Source organism: Nanorana parkeri, unplaced genomic scaffold, assembly GCF_000935625.1.
Source record: "Nanorana parkeri isolate BGI_ZX_2015 unplaced genomic scaffold, ASM93562v1 scaffold41, whole genome shotgun sequence".
Classification (NCBI taxonomy): Eukaryota; Metazoa; Chordata; class Amphibia; order Anura; family Dicroglossidae; genus Nanorana; species Nanorana parkeri.
In genome coordinates, this window is record NW_017306309.1 from 2,850,525 (window position 1) to 2,873,160 (window position 22,636).

At 42.4% G+C, this 22,636-nt stretch overlaps 1 protein-coding gene across 2 annotated transcripts in view; it reads left to right on the forward strand.

Moving 5' to 3' along the window:
* NPSR1 (neuropeptide S receptor 1) overlaps positions 1 to 22,636 on the forward strand; it is a 158,664-nt gene that overhangs the window by 111,273 nt on the left and 24,755 nt on the right. For both annotated transcript variants that reach the window (XM_018571332.1, XM_018571339.1), the window contains one exon: positions 17,408 to 17,487. In XM_018571332.1, coding sequence (XP_018426834.1) covers positions 17,408 to 17,487 — 80 coding nt within the window. The remainder of the gene's footprint in view (positions 1 to 17,407; positions 17,488 to 22,636) is intronic.

The window sequence follows — 22,636 nt, forward strand, 5'->3', positions numbered from 1 at the left end:
TGATGTGGGCGGGCTGGCCAGCCGGGTGCATGTGGCAGAGAGGCGGCGGAGGGAGGGAGCCACTGCAGCTGCGGCCACAGCAGACCCCCCCCACAACCAGGGTCCAAGGAGCCCCCACTGACCACCAGGGAGCCCCCACCGACCACCAGGGTAAGGTAAGGTGACAACATTTTTAACATTTTTAAATGTCCCCGGGAACATTAAAATACATTTTTTTTAATACTCACTTGATACCTGGATCCATCGCCAAGTGTGCAGCTCCTGAGAAGATATGCTATTAGTGTAGCGGGCACTATGCAAAATGTGCAGCCAGCTTTCTCGCTACGTTAATAGCGTATCTTCTTAGAAGCTACACACAGTGCGTGCAAGCATCTGACAGCGTGGGAGACAGGAGGCTGCACCTGTCGGTGGATCCAGGGATCAGGAAAGTATTAAACAAAAAAAATGTTCGCCTGGGACATAATTTGTCAGGGGACGGTCTCCTCAATCCGGGGACTGTCCCCAGAAATCGGGGATGAATGTAGAGCTGCAACAACTAATCGACTAAGACGATTATAATCGATGATTGAAAAAGTTGTTGTCCAAGTTTTCAATCATAGATGGTGGGACTTGCCAGATTGGTATCCAGCAGCCGGCAGGCCCCCCTTCTCTGAGTCGGGAGTGTCGGATCATCTGTTCATCCGACACTCCCGGCACAGAAATGGGGGGCTGCCAGCCGCCGGATACTGATCTCAACATGTGACACTCCGACACGCTGAAAGGGGGGGGGCCTGCCCGCCGGCCGAATACCGAGATAGTATGGGGCCCACTGGCCACTGTGAGGAGGGAGCCGCGGAACAAGGAGGAACTGAAGACGGCCCTGCAGGCACATCATGGGGTAGCCATGGGGCTTCGGACGGCTGTGAGGAACCAGCAAACAGAACACACACAGGAAACAGCTGAAGACAGAAGACCAGCTAGAAGAGGTGAAGGTAAATAATTCATTAAAATAATTATTATTTGTAGCCTAATGTTGTATAAAGTACTGTTGGTATTTGTAGTGCTCTATAGCAAGTGCCATTCTGCAAAGCTGTAAATATTAGGGATACACCGATATATCGGCCGCCAAAACATATCGGCCGCCAAAACATATCGGCCGAAAATGGCACTTTTGGCTAAATGCCGAAATTGCCATTTTCCTGCCGATACAGCGGCGCATCCATTCATTCTCTCCTCCCTGCTGGGTGCTCCTCTGTGTCCCAGCGGGGAGGAGATAAACTGTGACAGCCGCCCGAGCGCTGCGGGAGGAGAACACTGATTTTTTTGTGGTTGCTTCAGGGGGTGTGGATTGGGGGGTTTGTGTTTTGGTTTTTTTTGGGGGGGGGACTCTTGCACCGGGGTCCTTTGTTCCTTAGGTCCACCACTGGAGTCTAAGGTTCATCTTATCTTTGTTAAGGAAATGAAATGAAATGATCCACACTCACCAATACATCATGGTGAGAGACGCTTGGGCATAAATTATGGAAATGCAAACTAGCAGAGTTACAGTATTATGGTGCTCATAAACTTCTCAGTCTTATCCAACTATCCCACTCTGTTTCATTAAAATATTATTAATCTACTGAATCTTACCTGCCTTCAAAATGAGCTAATTTGTAATAACATATTGTGAAGGCATTTATATTGTCTGAATCATCATATAGAACTAATTATTATTTGCAAATATGGTATAAATACATTGTACAGGACACCGGGGCTGGGTCCTGGAAGGACGATATATTTCCCCTCTGTTTGGACTGTGGTTACTTTAAAGGATGAGATGAGGTTAACTCACCTGCTGGAAGAAGTGTGGGTTTAAAAGACAGGAAGTGGTAGCTAGCAGGTGAGGAGAAGTGTGGAGGAGGTTGAATAGTGGGGATCTGTGTACTGCTGTGAGCTTGAATGTTAGTAATTTTGCTGGAAATCTGTAGACTGGGAAAGTTACCCTTGAAGTCTGGGACTGTTTAAACTGCGATTGCAGCTCTGAAATCTTCATGTCGGTGAGACTGTTCTTTTGTGTTGTACTGAAGAGTTGCTGTTTGAGTTGGCAAGCTGGTCAGTGAAGATGAACTGTTTTGTTATTTTGCTGCTGTGCAGCTATTTAAGTTAATAAACGTTACTTTATTTGCAAAGCCTGTGTCCTGCGATCCTGCTGGATTCCCCTCACATTACAACTGGTGCTCGAATGCGGGCAGGACAGAGTAACAGGCACAGACACTGCATTGGATTCAAAACTGACATTTAAAGGGACAGTGCACTTGATTTATGTCCTGGATTAAAGCTGTGCAGACCCCAAAGGCTGACCCAATGGAGGAGCTGATTAAACAGCTGACCCTGGCTAACATGGAAGCTCAGACTCGCCATGAGGAAGCTAATCAGCGCCTAGCAACCCAGTTGGAGGTACAACAGGCTCACCATAAGGAGGCGCTGGCTCAGCAACAAGACAGCACTCGACTGTTGGTGGCCCAGCTGGCAGCCCAGCAAGGGACTATACAGACGAAAGGTTCTTGACCTGGCCCATAACGATGTTTTAGGCGGACACCTAGGAGTTGAGAAGACGGAGGCACGGATCACCGACCGGTTTTACTGGCCAGGTCTGAAAGCAGAGGTAAAGAAATACTGAACCTCTTGTCCCACCTGTCAGTTAACCACTCCGGTGACTCACTTCCGTAGCCCTTTTGTCCATTTGCCCATAATTGAGGTTCCGTTTGAATGGATAGCCATGGATATAGTGGGTCCCCTGGTAAAGTCTGCTCGAGGTCACGCCTACATACTGGTGATCCTTGACTATGCCACCCGATATCCTGAAGCACTGCCCCTGCGGAATACTGTTCCGGATTAAACAGCTGCGCACATCGTTATACCATCCACAGACGGACGGCTTGGTAGAACGCTTTAACAAATCCCTTATGTCCATGCTTAAGAGAGTAGTACAAAAGGATGGGAAAGACTGACCGCCTGTTACCGGCACTCCTGTTTGCCATTCGAGAAGTGCCACAGGCCTCCACTGGATGCTTGCCCTTTGAGTTAGTGTATGGGCGGAAACCCCGTGGGTTACTTGATCTTGTTAAGGAGGAATGAGAAGCTAAACCTATTCAACATCAGAGTGTTCTTGAATATGTCTCCCAGATGCAGGAAAGGATCGCCAGTGTGATGCCACTGGTTAAGGAACACTTACAAAAAGCCCAGGAGGCTCAACGGTGGGTCTATAATGGGTTTGCTAAAGCAAGGCTCTTCCAGGTGGGGGACCGGGTGGCGGTGCTGATTCCCACTGTGGAAAGCAAATTCTTGGCCAGATGGCAGGGTCCCTTTGAAATTGTGGAAAAAATGGGGGAGGTAACTTATAAAGTCCACCAGCAGGGCAAGAGGAAACCTTACCAGATATATCATATCAACTTGTTAAAGCTCTGGACAAACAGGGAACCGGTAACATCCCTGGCTGGTGCAAGACTTGAGCTTCAGGTTGGTGTGGACAGCGTCCAAGTAGCAAATAACCTGTCTAAAGCACAATCTCAGCAAGTAAAGGAGTTCTTGTAGAGAAATAAAGAAACATTTCAGACTTGCCAGGTCTAACTAATGTCATAGAGCTTGTTATTATCACTGAATCAGGGGTCAAAGTTTATGTCTGGCCGTACTGGATACCGGAGGCTCAGAGAAAGGCTGTCTCGGATGAAGTGAGGAAGATGTTAGACCTGGGAATCATTGAAGAATAGCAGAGTGAGTGGTCGAGCCCGATTGTGTTAGTACCGAAACCCAACGGAACTCTGTGATTTTGCAATGACTTCCGGAAACTTAATGAAGTTTCCAGATTTTATGCCTACCCCAGATTAACTTATTGAGAGACTAGGTCTGGCCCGGTATATTACTACATTGGACCTTACCAAGGGGTATTGGCAAATCCCCTTGAGTAAGGCTGCCAAAGAGAAAATGGCTTTCTCTACCCCAGAGGGGAGTTTTCAGTACAAAAGAATGCCTTTTGGACTGCAAACTGCTCCCGCAACATTCCAGCGAGCAATGGATAGGGTTTTAAGATCCCACCAGGAGTATGTCTCAGTATATTTGAAAGACATAGTCATTTTTAGTGGAGACTGGGAATCACACTTGCCCAAAGTCCAGGCAGTACTGGACTCGCTTTGGAAAGCGGGATTTACAGCAAACCCTGAAAAGTGTGCTTTGGGAATGGAGGAAGTTAAATACCTGGTATATATTGTGGGTAGAGGACTGGTGAAACCACCTCAAATCAACAAGGTAGAGGCTATACATAACTGGCCCCGCCCCCTCACAAAGAAGCAGGTGCGTGCATTTCTGGGCATAGTGGGGTACTACAGGAGGTTTGTACCCAACTTAGCCACCTTGGCGGCCCCATTGACCGATCTGACAAAAGGTCGGAAGTCGGCCATGATCAAGTGGAATGCAGATGCTGAAAAGGCTTTTCGGGAGCTCAAGTCGGTATTGTGCCAACACCCTGTACTGGTAGCCCCAGATTTTTCGAAATAATTTGTTGTACAGACAGATGCTTCCGATGTGGGGTTAGGAGCTGTTCTGTCACAGGTTATCCATGGAGAGGAGCATCCGGTAGTCTTCCCTGCGGCTGAGAAAAACTATGCCATAGTTGAGCGGAAGTGTTTGGCCATTAAATGGGCCTTAGACTCACTCAGATATTATCTGTTGGGCAGGAAATTCAGGCTGGTTTCTGACCATGCTCCTTTAACATGGATGCGGCATGGTATGGGGATGAATGCCAGGGTTGCCCGCTGGTTCCTGGCTCATCTGCTGGAGGAAGTGTGGGTTTAAAAGACAGGAAGTGGTAGCTAGCAGGTGAGGAGTAGTGTGGAGGAGGTTGGAGAGTGGGGATCTGTGTACTGCTGTGAGCTCGAGGGGTTGATTTACTAACCTTATAAACACACCACGAACATGTATACACCTCTGTAGTGTGTTCCCTCCCAGCATGATCTATGGGTGGAATCTAAACACCTCTGTAGTGTGTACACACCCAGCAGGTGTGTTGTGCAAAGCCCTGCCCTGAATTGCAAGGTGATGTTGTGTAAATTAGCTCTACATTGTGTTGCTTGCGTTGATGAATGCAGGAATGTAAATGCATGAGCTAACCATTTTTGTCTAAACTGTGAAGCAGCATTATATATGCATCATGTGCATGATTTTTCCATATATGGCATTAGTGGAAACATGCTTATAGAGACTTTTTGGTTGATAAATACACTTTGCTGTGTAAAAATCACACGCACCTGGTGCGTGCGTGTGTTTAGGTTAGTAAATCACCCCCTGAATGTCAGTAATCTTGCTTGGAATCTGTAGACTGGGAAAGTTACCCTTGAAGTCCGGGTGTGTTTAAACTGCGATTGCAGCTCTGAAATCTTTATGTCAGTGAGACTGTTCTTTTGTGTTGTACTGAAGAGTTGCTGTTTGAGTTGGCCAGCTGGTCAGTGAAAATTAACTGTTTTCTTATTTTGCTGCTGTGAAGCTATTTAAGTTAATAAACTTTACTTTATTTGCAAGGCCTATGTCCTGCGATCCTGCTGGATTCCCCTAACATTACAACATGTATGGCCTCTTAGAATTAAAGAACACTTTATCCTGTGGTGCATGAAGCATAACATCAAATACAACACATAAATACATCTTTCTATACCTTTTAATAGTTTATTTCATGTTGTGCCATTGTAACCAGCTGTCATGCGGTTCCGTTTATTTCCTTTCTTCTCTATATACTGAGTTCATCATTCTTCAGGGAAAATTGTGTTTTACAGAAGAAAAAATACTGGGGAAAATAAAAGGAATTGAAGTATCTCAAATGTGTGCAGTCCTGTTACAATAGACATAGCAAAACCACACACAGTATGTCCTATCAGGAATAATACTTCTGTTAGATTGATAAATAGATATGTCATCTGTTCCCTTTCACCACTGTATGAATCATTTACCTTGATATCTGGCTTATTTTGTGTGCAAGGTATTGACTGATAGAATAAGAAAAAGCACAATTTCATAAAGAGTTGTGCCATTTAAAACACACACACACGCTATATATAATGTACAGCATTGTAAATTGTAATAAAGAGTAAATAGGCAGTACACTATTTTGTTATAAAAAAATAGCATTGTGGACTGAAAAAAGGATCAGACACATGACAAGCTATGGCTAAAAGCAGAGGAAAGGTTCTTCTTTGTATAAGGAGATTGACACCTAGAAACAAGTGAGAGGTTAGGGGGACAAACTGGAGGCAGTGAGCTAACAGGTAAACACCTTTAGCTATAACTAGAGCAGTAAGGCTAAAGACTACTGGGCCCTTGGTGTCCCAATGGGAATTACAATACTCATGATTATGATTGTGGCCAAATTTCAACCTCTCCACTGGCTTTACCTGTTGGGAGATATGGAGGATATGGACATTATCTCACATATGCAAATAGTTGTACCGTATTCTGCTACCCCTCTTCTGAAATAGTATATTATAAGCAACAATACACACCCCATGATACCATTGGCCAATCACCAATGTGTGGCCAAATTTCAACCTCTCCACTGGCTTTACCTGTTGGGAGATATGGAGGATATGGACATTATCTCACATATGCAAATAGTTGTACCGTATTCTGCTACCCCTCTTCTGAAATAGTATATTATAAGCAACAATTTGTACAACCACAAAGCTGATATTGTGGTGTTTTTTTAAGGGCATGCTATTTTAAATTTTTTTTCTGTTAAATACTCTATTTGCCTTTATTTCTCTGCATACTCTGGCTTGGTCTAACAAATATAATTTTAGGCTACGGTTAAGTTGTTCTTCTTTCGCTACTGAGAACATTTGTAAAAGTGGAAAACTCATATGTTTCAACTGCAATCTGTGTTCAGTCAGATGCTATTTACCTGAATACAGTCCTTTGATAGTGTGGCATTTAACATTTAAAAAGAAAGTTGATGCCTATCAATGGCAATTTGGTCACAAATCTGAATTTGGACTTCTTCTTTAGCATTTTTCCCTAAATGCCACTGCATGATGAGGAAGTTAAGGCCTTAATATGCAGAACTTTTTTTGACCCTGAAGTAAAGCCAGTTGCAATATGTGTAGTGTTACAATAATTTAATACAAGCTCCTCTGGTTTATATAGTTGGAAATTACAGATGTAGTTAGTTTAACATTTCATTTAAAAAATAAATTTTCCATTTTGAGATGCTCAGCTTTTCTTTTTATATATCAGCTACAGTAATATCAAGTGCAGTATTTTGTTACATACACTTTTTAGAGCCAGGGTTCGTGAAATCTCAAGGTTTTTCATATGATGCATAAGGGTGGAACTAAATATCCAAAGTGGCTATGATGAAGGTTTAACCTGATTAAAAATGCAGATTATTAATTACTCTATTGCAGTGGTTGGCTGCATTTCTAATAAAGAGACTATCTGATCTAAGATTGCTTATTTCATAACCACTTTTACAGTATCTTTCACTTGTATCTTCAAAGTTGTGCTTTGACATCTGTACCAATCAGTACTATCAGCTTGTGGTCAATCCAGTGGTTCCTTCCTATTGTTCACGTTATTTAAACTTGGTGCAGCTCACAGCTTGCTGTCTGAGCAACACTTTTCCAAGCTAGTTGCTGAGCCCCTGTTCACTGTCAAGCTGCTGTTGTCTTTGCAGTTTCCATGTACAGACTTTTGGCTTGTCTCTTAAATACTGTGTCTGCTGCCTGTCCTGACCTCTGACTTGTCTCCTGGAGTAAACATTTAACATCAAGAACACCTGAAGGTAGGCCTGGAGGGTGCAAACATCATGTCAATACATGACAGAGTTTGGTGACTATGTGATGCACGAGAAAGTATTATAGTAGTGGGATTTTCCAATGCCAAATATATATCATGTGATTGTGACGTGCCCATGTATGAAGAGGAGTATGAGAAATACATTCCCCTTGCAACCAGTCACGCATGGGAGACATTACTGTATTAAAATATCCCACAATAATGATATGTCCTTTTGCAGCTGGAAGGGTCTGAGCCATAATATCCATTAATTTGTATGCCTGAAAGGGCAAGGGGGGTTTGTGAACTTTAATGATCACACAGTGTGTTCTCAGAACCACGTATGTGCTGTGGGGATCAGTCTTGGCCAATTCCACCTTGGCAGGGGTCAATTTAAAGATTGTTATTGATATCCCTGTTGCACAGCAACCCAGGCTGAGGATCCATTCCAGTTCTCATAAGGTAGGGAGACTGGGTGGATCTTAAAAAGAGAAGGAAAAGAAAATAATTTTTTTTTGTAGTTTGTGTGTGTGAGAATGTCTGTGGTTGTGTGCGCCTGTCAGTGTTTTTGGGGCCCGTTCACACTAGTACAGTATGTTAATCGAACAGCCCTGTGCGATTATCGCACTGTACCATGCAATCGCACCTACTACACACCTACCGCCCACAGTTTAATCGCCCTCTTCAGAACGCGTGGTACCGCAATGCCGTGCATTCCATTGCAGTGCGACTTAAGTCACCACTTAACGACAAAGGACAAATGTGGGTGCTGAGGTTACACAGGTTGAGAACCACTGATCTAAAGGATTGCCGACAGTGTCAGTTTCTCAGTTGTTGCATCTTCCCATTCAGCTGGGTGTTTAAATACTGGGCTGCGGGGAGGCAGATGGGGATTTAGAGGTGTTGCCTGCTAGCACTCCCAACATATCCAGGGGGCTCCAACGTACCTCCATAATGCTGTGCTCCCATTGTTCCAAGCCACGAGAAGGCATGGATGTTGTGCCATCTTGGCCTGCATGGTAGGTATAAATCAATCTCCTGTGGATTTTGTCCTCACGTGGCCACTTTTTACAATGTTCTTGTGAGGAGGCAGTGCCAAGGTAACTGCAGAAGTTAAGTCGAAGCGTGATATAGTGATCAACCATACAGGATATAAGCAGAATGGAGCGGTAGAATCAGAGAAGAGCTCGGCTGCTGTACATCCTTCAGAAATCAGACACCACCCCTTCTTTTTTTAGCTTTAAATAGAGTAGGGCAGGGCTAAAAATTTCAAGTTCTGAGCTACCAGCCAGGTTTTAAGAGTTACTTGCCACCAGTTACCCCACCTAACCCCTACCCTGCTCCGGCCTTAACTCCTCCAGGTCAGCGGCGTGACGTAAAGAACAGAGATCAATAACAGCACAGAGTGCAGAGATCAGTGGTGAAATGCTGAGTAGAGAGGCTAGAGGTGTTACGCTGAGTACAGAGGTCAGTAATGTAATGCACAGTACAGAAGTCAGTAATGTAATGCAGAGTGCAGAGGTCAGGGGTGTAATGCAGAAACACTTACAGTGCACAGTTGATCTGAATCAGGTGCTCTCTTCCTCTAGTGGTGGTGGGAGGAGGGTGCAGCAATGTTGCCTCCATGTACCGAGGTGAAGCCTCCAGCAGCCTTGTTGAGCCTCCCTTCAGGTCCCACGCTGCAGAAATGTACAGAGTACAGAGGTCAATGGTATGGCGCACAGTACGGAGATTAGCGGCATGACGCACAATGCAGAGGTCAGCGGTTTGACGCACAGTGCTGAGGTCAGCAGTGTGAGTGTGACGCACAGTACAGAGTTCAGCAGTGTGACGCACAATACAGAGGTCAGCGGTGTGACGTACAGTACAGATGCCAGCGATTTGAAGCACAGTACAGAGGTTAGCAGTACAGATGTCAGTAATTTAACGCACAGTACAGAGGTCAGCAGTACAGAGGTCAGTAATGTAATGCACAGTACACAGGTCAGCAGTATGATGTACTGTACAGAGGTCAGTAATGTAATGCACAGTACACAGGTCAGTAATGTAATGCACAGTACAGAGGTCAGCAATATAACTAACAGTACAGAGGTTAGCGGTATGATGCACCATATAGAGGTCAGTAATGTAACGCAGAGTACAGAGGGCAGCGGTATGACGCACAGTACAGAAGTCAGTGCTGTAAGGCAGAAAGAACAGGGACTTACAGTGCACATAGCTGATCTGATTTAGGTGCCCTCTTCCTCTCCTGGTGCTGGTGGTGGGGGTACAGAGATATATCCTTCAGGTCCCGCACTGCAAAAACTTGAAGCTGGCCAATAGGAAGCTGCAATCTTTCTCCCAGCCTTTGGCAGCTGAGGTGGCAGAGGAAGCTGCAGGTGGCCGGAGTGAAGGGAAGACAGCCAAACTAATTCTTCTCCTCCTCCTTCATTCCGGCCAGAGAAGGATGAAAGGAGCGATTGCCGCTGCAGAAGCGGCAGTAGTTGCACCTCCCTGGTCCTGCTGGTGGCGCTCCCCCACAATGAATTTCCACTCGCCCCCACGCAATCTACGCTTGCCCTGGAGTAGTCAATAGTTATAATCCCTCTCAGATTTTTTTCTGCCTGTGTTTTACTGGGGACATACTTCCTGTCACAGAGGCAAAAGTTAGATGACATCTCTACAAAGGGAGGTCAATTTGCCCACACCTCTTCTGTTGACAAATACAAAATTGTGGATTTCCCATTATTTTTGTCTCTGTGACATTGGTCATCAGGACATATAGAGTAAATCACTCCTGCACAGAGAGCAATAAAATCTTGACAGGAGTTCTAACCCCCAACTTTATCTAAAAAAGGAAAAATGCTTTAGATACACTTTAAGATTGCATGCCTGATGCTGCCATAGAAAAATACTTGTATAAGAAAGATACAAAAACAGGGAAATTCATCTGTGTGTAATGCACTCTAAAAGCATTAGTAGGTTGTTATGACTGCTTTAACATTTTACATAGCACATTAAATAGGCTAGCGGTGTATGACGAGTTAGGTTCAGGTTTGGTTTTGCCATAGGTTCAAGGTGAACTTAGCTAGCTCTGGTCCTGGTATGCTGGCAGTTTTCCAGCCCAGTCCACCCCTGCCACTAATGGTGTCGCTGCTCCTGCCTGCTGCTCCGGATGAAAAGGACAGCTGCTTTGGGCCCCTGCATTTTAGGCTTTTGTCAGATTGCCTATTTAATAGGTCTACCAAATGCCTATGTTTTACAATACTCTTATAGCCTTGGGATTGCTCCTTTACTCAATAACTACATACATTAGAATTCAGAATGAATTGGTGGCCAGATCATGCAGTAATGCAGATCTCATACCCATTAAATATTATCGCCAGCTTATTGGGCAACTTCTGGTTTAAAGATGGCCAGGATCAAAGTTTGTGCAACCCTCTATTGGAACAGATCTACATAGCCACATAGATTTATGCATCTAATATGCAATTGGCAAAAATGTGATCTCCACCTAAATACATTTTCATTTCTTATTCCTTGTGGCTCATATCAGGGGTATATTAACCCTTCATACCCATAGGTCATTGATGCCAAGATGCTTAGGTCAAACTTAGCAGTGTCTGTATGTGTCGATTTACTGGAAATAATTATGACCAATTTGCATACCTAAGTCATTTTATTATTTTTACGGGCATATATGGTTTTATTTGGTACACTGTTTTAAAAAAAATCTGTTTTTTTATTTTTTTTTTATTTTAGGCTGCCAAATGCATATTAATAAAAAAAACAGGATTTTTGACTTGCCTGTGAAATCTTTTGCTCAGAGTACAGTACAAACACAGGGCACTTTAATCATAGACCCTGGTTTTATGCAGGTACTACCTGATGATAGGACACTGGCAAACAGAATTGTGGGACACCCCATACACATTTCCCACCACCAGCAATCCTCAGTTTTTGGGAGTGTAGGTGAGCCTCCTCCTCTTCCCCTATATTTTGGGGGCTTATAAGACACACCTACAATTTGTTTACAACTAGCATCAGTCTTATCTAATTCTAGCCACAAGGACTCTACATCATTGTGACTCTCTGCCATGATGTCATTCCGTATGTGCACAGTTAGATTATTTTTAACATACATGCATACCCCCTCCCCTTCTCCCAACCCTGTCCCTGCCTAGCCAAGTTTCAGCTATTCCCACTATATCAAAGTCCTCTTTGAGTAGCATAACTTCGAGTTCCTCTAATTTGTTTGCTAGACTTCTAGCATTGGTGTACATACATTTGAGTTTGGTGCTAGTATGGGTTACATTTTTACTCATTTCTGGTACCCCACTTCTTTTTTTTATTAGACCATGGTATGGGTGATACCTTACTAATTTGATTAACTGGAGCAAATAGATTAACTATATTGACTGGTGTGAGCCCTCTGTCCCCCATTGTATTACTGCCATCTGTATTAATTGTCCCTGTAGTTACTTGCTCTATGTTAATTTTATCTATTTTTATTCCCCCCATTATCTAGTTTAAAAGCTCCTCCAGTCTTTTAACCATTTTTTCCCCCAAAAGTGCTGCACTTCCCCATTAAGATGCAGCCCGTGTCGGCTGTAGAGTCGGTAACCGACTGAGAAGTCAGCCCAGTTCTCCAGGAAACCAAAGCCCTCTTTCCAACACTAGCTCCAAAGCCACTTGTTAAGTTTCCTCAACTCTCGCTGTCTCTCTGGAGTGGCTCGTGGCACCGGCAATATCTCAGAGAATACTACCGTGGTGGCTGATGAGCCTGGCCCAGCAGAATGGAAAGTAATTTCTTCCTCTGACTTGGATAGTTTTTACGATGGATGTCAGTCAGTTGGGCTGGGGAGGAGTTCTTGGGACAGATCCTGTCCAGGGGAGTTGGTCATTGAGGGAATCCAGGATTCATATCAATATTCTGGAGATAAGGACGATTCGACTATCCCTCCAGAGGTGGACAGACAGGCTTCAGGGATGACTGACAAGGATTCAGTAACAGAATGCCACAGCTTTGGCTTACATTAATCACCATAGCAGCACCAGAAGTTGTGCGGCTCCAAAGCGATTCTAGCCTGGCCCGAAAGGTACTTTCTGGCTTTGTCCTTGGCTACATTAATAGAATAAAAAATTGTCAGGCACACTTTTTCAGTTGCCAGGACCTGGATGCAGGAATGATCTCTTCACCCCAAGGTGTTTCAGGAAATCTGTCAATGGTGGGAAGCACAAGTCGAGGATCTCTGAGCATTCCATTTAAACAACAAGATAGATAGAATTATGGCCAGTTCAAACATTTCACCGGCACACACTCAGGGAATCGAATATCAAAATCCCAACGTATTTAATAAAGTGCAAAAATGTCACATAGGGGGTGATTTACTAACCTAAACACACACACACACCAGGTGTGTGTGATTTTCACACAGCAAAACGTATTTATCAACCAAAAAGTCTCTAAAAGCATATTTCCACTAATGCCATATATGGAAAAATCATGCACATGATGCATATATAATGCTGCTTCACAGTTTAGACAAAAATGGTTAGCTCATGCATTTACATTCCTGCATTCATCAACGCAAGCAACATAACATAGAGCTAATTTACACCACATTGCCTTGCAATTCATTGCAGGGCTTTGCACAACACACCTGCTGGGTGTGTACACACTACAAAGGTGTTTCGATTCCTCCCATAGATCATGCTGGGAGGGAACACACTACAGAGGTGTATACACGTTCGTGGTGTGTTTAAAAGGTTAGTAAATCAACCCCATAGTGTCATAAAGTCGTGATGTTTCGGGTCCACGCAGGGGTCCTTCCTCAGAGCGACATAGTGAAGCTCTGAGGAAGGACCCCTGCATGGACCCGAAACGTCAGCACTTTATGACGCTATGTGACATTTTCCATAGCAGAAGTTTGCGGGCCTAGCCTGGAGTCTGACTCTTTGGCACTGTGCTCTTCACTGTGGTGCTTTCCAAACCTTTGTGTCTTTTGTGTTAGGTTTTTGCTGGACCTAGGCATCTCTTCTATCCGCAGGGGGAGTGACTGCTCCAGTAAGGATGGGAACAGGGTGGAGGGACAGGAGAGACAGATTTTGGTGTTGGGGGATTCTATCATCATCAGCATAATCTGCCAACGGGACCGTGAGCGTCGAACAGTTTGTTGCTTACCGGGGGCTCGTGTTCGACACATTGCGGTGACATTAGTGGTCTTAGAGACCCCTAATGTCTCCATAAAGAGGACCTGTCAGTGTGCCTTTGCTATTATATAGGGGGATTTGTATCCCCCTATGTAATAGCAATGACATTAAGTGTAAAAAAAAAACATAAAAAGAGTAAATATTAAAGTCCCATATTAAAAAAGTTTTTTTAAAAACCCCAAATTCTTAAGTTCTCCACGTTTACGCACATATAAATGTAAATATGCGTCCGGTGCACCAGCGCGTGAAAACGACAATTGCGCTACACACGTTACATATCAGCGTGAACGTCGCAGTGAGAGCAATACTTTTAGGGCCATCAAGCACAGATGACACTAAACTGATGAGCGGTAAAAGTTTTAAAAGCGTCGCCTATGGCCAATTTTGGGTATTATAGTTCTTTGAGGTTTCGCGCGCTCACGCAATTTTAAGGCTTGACATGTTTGATGTCTTTTTACCCGATGTGACCCCGCCTTTTATATTTTACCAAAAAATTGGGTAGTAAAAAATGTTATATCATTTAATATAGGGTAAACAGTTTTTTTTTTAAATTCTGTAATTTTTCCTTAATATAGTACAAAATAAAAACCCCAGTGGTGATTAAATATCACCAAACTAAAGCTTTATCAGTCCCAAACAAATTGTATAAAATGTATTTCAGTACAGCGTTGCATGACGGAATAAATGTCAGTCAAAGTACCACAGCACTGAATACTGAAAAATGGCCTGGATGGGAATGGGGTTTAAACACCACGGACTTTAAGTGGTTAAGCTCCATGACCTGAGAAAATGCATCTGTCTTCTATTAGTCACCCTATCTTTTAGGTTGTAAGCCCTCATGGGCGGGCCCTCCTTACCATCTTGTCTTGAATTGTATTGTGATTGTAATGTCTTCTTTATATTGTAAAGCGCTGCACAAACTGTTGGTGCTATATAAATCCTGAATAATAATAATAATAATAAAAAGTGCATATACATTCACTACAGTGTAAATAGCATTGTTTATTTTGCAGATCAGAATGATGAATATCCCTTGTGGATCTTGTACTACCTTAATAGCTGTAAAAGCAACCGTGTTCTTAATAACAATGAGAACTCCTCTCTTTTTCTTAGAGGAAGAGGCCAGGTATACAAAAGGAAAGTAATATCTGAACAAGCAGCGAGTTTTCCCTCCAAAAGTGGTTGTCCTGTGCGCTAACAACATCACTCATAGTTTTCAGAGCTTCTGTCCATAATGCATACTATTGAGGCCCTTAACATTTATAGAAGTTATTGACAATATCATAGTGAAATCACAAAATAGGTGATATTTTCATCCTCATACTGCATATAAAAAGAAAAAATAATACCTGGTAAGTGGTGGGTCCTCTAATCCATGAGATAAGGGCAGGAGATGAAAGTCTGACAATAGATCTTACCACATTGCCACTGGTAGACTTCAAAGAGTTCAAGATAAGGCCCAACATTCTTGGAAGGGAGTACAGAGAAGGAACTGAGCGGCTACAGAGCGCACTTCTTGTTAAGACAGAGAATGAATACCCGGAAACTAAATAGATTGGGGCTTAGCCATTATCATCCTGGGTTCAGATGGGGAACAGCCAGATGATTTGACTTCGTCCTTTGCCGTGGGTCTCACCACCAACACACCCCATGTTTTAAGCAGTCTAAAGCCCTCTTCAGTAGTGAGAACTGTCAAAGGCTAACAACTTTTCATTATAATGAGTTTGATTGAGAAGCCCCATCGACATGCAATCCTGTGATGACAAAGTATTTTAGTAACAGTTGATAGCTTTTTCCTGGCTTGTATGTTAACCTGTGATAGATCAGCCAACACAATTTGTGGCCATTTATCAGCAATGAAAGATGGCTTTGGTAGCATACACAGTAAGCCCTGATGGAGAACTGCAGGTCCCCTCTGCTGATTGACAGCAGCAGTGGGCGGGTGCAATAGCTAGTTTGCTATTGGCTATTGCAAATTGAAATAGCCAATAGGAATCTAGCAATGCATTCCTATGGTGACATTTTTTTTTATTCTGACGACAGCCAACGGCTCGATGTCAGAATAAAAAATAAAAAAAACAGTGTTTCTCTCCTGGGCTGCCGGAAGCGGGAGACTCCCAGAGCGCCCGGGAGAGTTGGGCTGTCTGGAGATCAGTGTCCCTGGTTAGCTGGTAACCAGGGACGCTGATCTCCCTGCAAGTGGCCGGAGCCAGCCGTAAAATCACGGCTGGCTCCGCCATCGAGCCGATGCATATGCTTTCGGCTCGACTGACCTGCTCGGCTGATGTCGGGAGCTGTACGGGCTATAGTGAATAGCCCGTACAGCAGCCCTTCGGTTCTATTGAACCCGAAGGGGTCCTGGGGCCGAAGCTACCTGAAGGATCAGCCGAAGCTACGGCTAGATCCTTCGGCTGCTTCGTGAATAGACCCCCTTGCTTCTCGCAAACAAAAAATCTGATTTAAAATAAGTCAGTACTAAAATATTTCTCATAGCCACTGGTCAGATCCAAACAGTTTTGGATGTTTGAATGTTATGGGGGATGTAGCAAGTACAGAGAGTAAGTTACACAGTGCAGGCTTCAGGAAAGTGGTCTGCATGTGCTATTGATGCAGTAGATTATGGAAAACTCAGTAGATTAAATTTCTGATTTTAACACATGTAGCACATACAATGTGCTCTAATCCACTAGTCTAGTAGCTCACTCATTAATTTCAGTTACTGCCTTTAATTGCTCTTTAAAAGCATCTGAAGCTACAGTTTTGTTTTATTTTAAAGACACACACACACATACTGTGTATATATATATATATCATTGTCAGCTGAATGTAATTGTATAAGTACATGGGAGCAGTCATATTTAACTATCATACATGTACAATTAGCTTCCTTGAACACTACACAAGGTGCTATACTTCTCCTGTCTTGCAATGCATATCTACCAGTCAGGTCTGTCTTATTACAAGTATTGCACTCTTTCTGTGTCTGAGGATTTGTTTAAACTTTCAGTCAGGAAAACTCACTGAATTACTTAATAACAGGTAGCCTCCTGAGAAAGAATCTGGATTAATTAAATTTTGGTTGGACAAGGAGTATATTTATACATTTTCTCACACAAGATTCATGCAGATTCACCCAGGAATCACATATGTTACCAGTTAAATCCAATTAGAAAAATGAGTAAATCTTGGGTGAAAGTTGTGCAAATCATGTGTTTAAAACATTTATAAATAGACCAAAAGTGCAAAAAATATGAAAGTCACTTTAAAAATGATTACTACTGTATAATAATGACTCAAAATAACTGTTCATTGAAAATACATTTGAGTTTCTCATTTGACTGAGAATAAAACTATACTTTCAAGTAAAAATCTATTAACAGGCTTTTTTTTTCCTTAGAAGAAAGTATGCTAATTATTACTTTTTATTTATCAACAGTGTAATTTATTTCATTGTGATTAGAACCATATGGGCAAAGAGTAAATCACATTCGGGGGTGATCATTTCCAACTGTACTGGTAAGGAACTTTTCTTTTGTGTATTTTATCAAAAGTCATATTATTTCATGCTTGGAAAGGTTTGTTTCCTTTTTTTTTAACTTTGAGGCAAATGTATTATTAGTTGGAATGATAAAATGTACCTATTCAAGGCCAAATGTTTTAAAACGCTTCATACAATATAAATACACATTTCAATAGAAATACACTTTTTATTGTATCTTATTGATTATTATTAACAAGATAATTATATTTTTGTTAATTGTTTTTGTCAAAAATGTTGCCTCTTTGGGTGAGTTGTACTATAAAATGTAACTTTGATGATAGCTAATGCAGCTATTTTTTTTTAAGTGTAATTAAATTACACATTTTGTAATTGCCTCCCCATATTTAGGCATATTTAGGCACAATTTTTAATTAGAAAACATTGTTTTTTTAATTTAAAAGTAAAGTACAGCTTTTGAAATGTCTGGCAGATGGTATTTCCACATTATCAGTATTTTTTCCTCTGGCTTTGACAGACTGTGCTGAAAAATAATTTTAATAAGTTAAATGTTGTTTGATGAATTAGAATACTTTGGTTATGTCTGGCAGAGCTTGATAAATAAATCTCATTGTTTTTTTTGTTGTGGGCAGTATACATAATGAGTATTTAATGCAGAATTTTCCATACAAAGTCTGTAAGATGCACAAGTTCAATTTTGTTTTCATTAACTGTGCCAGTTGTCCAGCTTGGATGATTACATTGATTGATTAAAGTATTGACTGATAACAATGTAAGGCTACCCACAAGCACTAGACCGTGGTATATAATGAACACTCTGCACTCTCTGTTGTCATCCTCTTGATGACCAATCTTGAGTTGGTGGATTATTTAGCCCACACAGGTGGGGATATTTATAAGAGCAAATACTGTATGTATCAGCAGATGTGGCACTTAGTGGGCTCTCATGTGTGCGTTTCATGCGTAGATGCAGGCATACAATATGTGTAATAAATAAATAATTTGTTCAGTAGATAAATTACACAGGGTGTAGTTATGTAGATGGGAGGGTTTGGTTTAAAGTGCATATCCATAGGTATAAAAATACACTTATTGATAATATTCCAATGCAACCAAGAAAAATCAAATTTTAGACTATATAAAATAAGACATAACTGCACATTACAAATCATATTAACCTGCTATGGCATAGAACATACAACAATGCGTATTGTTAATGAAAAGTGCATAATGGATACATAGTACTTTCGATCACAGTATCAGGCTCCGCACTGAATACAGTTGTCTACTCTAAGCCAAGTTCCAGTAGAGGAATATCCAGAACACACCTGAGCACAGAGCCCAACAAATGACCATGTCAACAAAAGCCAACGGAAACATCCAGCCGGGAGGAAGCTTACACAGCCTAGGCTCCATCCACATAGTCAATGGTAATTGCCAAGAAATAGTTACATAGTTACATAGTATTTGAGGTTGAATAAAGACATTAGTCCATCAAGTCCAACCTATTAGGATGTCATTCTAGGAGTACCTGTACCCATGTATATTACGGTCCCTTAAGACATCGTCCAAAAGTTTCTTGAACAATTCCACATTATTTGCTGAAATCACCGCCTAAGAGCGGCATCTGTAAATGTTATACATTATACATGAGAGAATCTTTTAAGGAGGTAGTGACAATTACAAGCAAGCAAGATGTCCCCAAGCACTCTGGCTAGTACAGACAGGTGCAGGTTGCAAGCACAGTATCTTAAGCCTCCAAATCCCCCTCCCCCTTCCTCAAGCATCAAAGATGAAAACAAACAATTGCGTAAGGGATGAGATTACCCATAGCTATCCAGCACTTATGTAACTATGTAGACCCAATATCCTGTACTTACAGACAAAGAAAAAAAGGGGGTCCAGCAGTCCCTTGATCTTAATTCGCTTGGCTAGGGGTGAGAAAAGACCAGGTAAGAGAAATTGTTTTCCAATCTACAAAATAGTCTCTACTATGCAGCATCCATCCTCCCTTGGTCTTTATGTGTATCCACTGAGGATCATATAGATATGCTCGAACGTAGGGGTAAAATTATTAGGGCACCTCATGCAAACTGCTAAAAATGGTAACTGTGAATGGGGTGAGGAGAAGGTAGGCAAAAACTTTGCTTATCTGTCCTATGCAGCAAAATGTAGTCACTGTAGAAGAGTCTCCCCATGATACGGTTTGTCAGGCATCCTGTGAGAATCATGGGAGTCGAGAGCAGCTTTATTTATCTTGGCTTAAGGAGAAGGATCCTTTGATAGGTCTTTGTGAGCCCTGATTGGGCAAAGTCTTGCACCTGACCTGACTGAGAACAGTGAGAGCCATGATTGGGCAAAGTCATAATGACTCTGCCCAATCATGGCTCACCCTGTTAGAACTGTAAACAGTTGGGCGGAGCTAGTTGTCACTGCTAGATCTGCCCAAATGTTTATATGTTACCGGCATCTATCAAAATGCCATTATGCGGCGGGTGTTCGCCCCGAGTGAAAGGGACGGCGGTCATCGTTTTTTTAAATTTAATTCTATTGATTTTTTTATTGTTTTATTTTTTATTTAGTCGAGTCATCGTCGTTGTCGTGGACAGCGCTGGACATCGTGATTGACCCTGGATTACATCGGGGGATCAATTTTTTTTCTTCAATAAAAGACTTGTCAAAAACATGTCTTTTGTTTTTTTTCCAAATAAAGGATTTTTTCAAAAGTCTGGAATTGTATTTAACCCTTTAGTGAATGGGTAGGGGTACAAGTACCACTTACTAAATCACAAGGGTGGGCATCTGGGTGCCCCTTTATTAAAGAGGTACTCTGATGTGAATGAGCCCCCTGCCCACACCCCCACAACCAACGTCCCAGGGCTTGTAGGGAAGAGGCCCTTGTCCCCATTGGCACGGGAACAAGGTGATTTTCCAGGGGTGACCCTGGAAAAGCACCCTCCCAGTGCCGAGGGCATATGGCCTGGTATGGGAGGGAGGGGGGCGCTCCCTCACCCCCCCCTTTCCAGCCATGCCAGGCCTATGCTCAGATCAAGCATCTGGTATGGAATTTTAGGGGGATCCCACGTTCCCCCCCAATTTGTGTGGGTGGAGTTCCTCTTTAAAATTCCTACCAGACCTTAAGGACCTGGTATGACTTTAAGGGGGAACCACACACACTTTTTTTCATTTTTTTTACATGGGGTCCCTCCTCAATATTCCTACCAGACCTTAAAGGTCTAGTATGACTTTGAGGGGGAACCCCACACACTTTTTTTTTTTTACACGGGGTCCCTCCTAAATATTCCTACCAGACATTAAAGGTCTGGTATGACTTTTGTGGGGAACCGCACACTTTTTTTTTTGTATTTGGTCCCTCTTAACATTTCTACCAGACCTAAAGGGTCTGTTATTGTTTGGGAGGGGGAACTGAATGCTTTAAGAATACAAAAGATGTAATTTTGTTTCTTTAGAAATGTCAGTTTTGCTGCAGCAGGTTCTATACATCGTACACATTTTCCACTTTATAGGCAGTTTAAGGGGACCCCCAGGCACAATATTTAAATAAATGTTTCATTTTTATTGTTACCATTTAAGTTATGTTAAAACCACTGCTCCTTTAACAATGGTATTTTTGAAAAGTTTTTTTTCATTGATTCCTGTCCCCCAGGGCAGTACCTGGATCCCCATACACCTTTTATGGCCAAAAACTTGCACATAAGCCCTTTTAAATGGGACAATTGTTTTTGAAAGTACTACCCCCATAGACTTGCATTGATTTCCAGTTTGAATTCAAACTTTTTGGATGTTCTAAAGTTCAAATTCGAACCGAACTCGGGCCTGTTCAGCCCATCGCTACTCCCAACCCCCCTTCAAATTAACAAATAAAAAAATTCCACATTTACTTACTGGTGTGGCACTATTTCCAGGAGTCAGGACCAGTGATCTGCAGTCCAGGCCTGCCACTGACTGGTATTGTTGTCACACCTCATTCTGACATCATCATACCACCCCAAGCTTCCAAAAGTGCTTCTGCTGCAAAATTTGAGAATAAATATATATATACGCTGCTGTGCCCTCAGCTACAGAGGTCAGTCAGAGCTTGTTTTAAGCACAAACATATATACACACACACACATAGAAATACACACACAGAAATACGCACACACACAAACGTAGAAATACGCACTCACATAGAAATATGCAAAAACAGGAATACACACACACAAAGAAATACGCACAAACAGAAATACACCCACACACATAGAAATATGCACAAACAGAAATATGCAGAAACATATGCATATGTCGGCTCTACAGCAGGTATGGACTGCACCTAAATGGGGTGGGTGCAGCTCTGCTGGGGGAAAAGATGGTAAAAAGGTTGGAGGAACTTTTAAACTAGATTCCGGGGGTAGGGGGATCAAAGAATAATAAATCAGGCAACAAACTGAGATTGGACTTGATAACCAATATAGCTGAGGGGAATTAGAGGAAAGGGTGTTGACCACATCAGATCACAAGGAATCGGTAGAGCTAAAATATGAATGCATGCAGCAGTAGCCGGACTGTGGGTAGCAAGAAAATCATCAGCTCAATTGAAAACCTAAAATGCATGTTCACCAATGCTAGATGCCTGGCAAACAAATTGGAAGAATTTGAATTAATACTACTCAGAGAAGATTATGACCTAGTGGAAATATCAGAAACATGGCTAGATGGCTTGCGTGACTGGGCAGCAAATCAGGGGATATTCATTATTCAGAAGGGATAGTGAAGGCAGAAGAGGGGGAGGTGTATGTCTGTACGTCAGGAATGGCCTGACATTGAATGGGCGTGATGATATAGCACAGAGAGGGGATACGGCTGAACTGCTATGGATAGAAATTGATATGAATGAAAAAAAGAGAATTTACTGGTGGGAATATGCTACAGTCCTCCGAATGATGGGGAGGAGATGGAGACTTATTTATTGTCACAGATAGAAGTAGCGGGTAGGATAGGCAATAGCATAACATTGGCTGGACTTTAATTATATGGATATAGATTGGGCAACCGGAACAGCAAGTTCAAGAAGGGCCAGTCACTTCTTGAACACTCTCCGAGATAATTTTAGTGGAAACACCCACTAGGAAAAATGCTCTGCTGGATTTCATTAAATATATATAT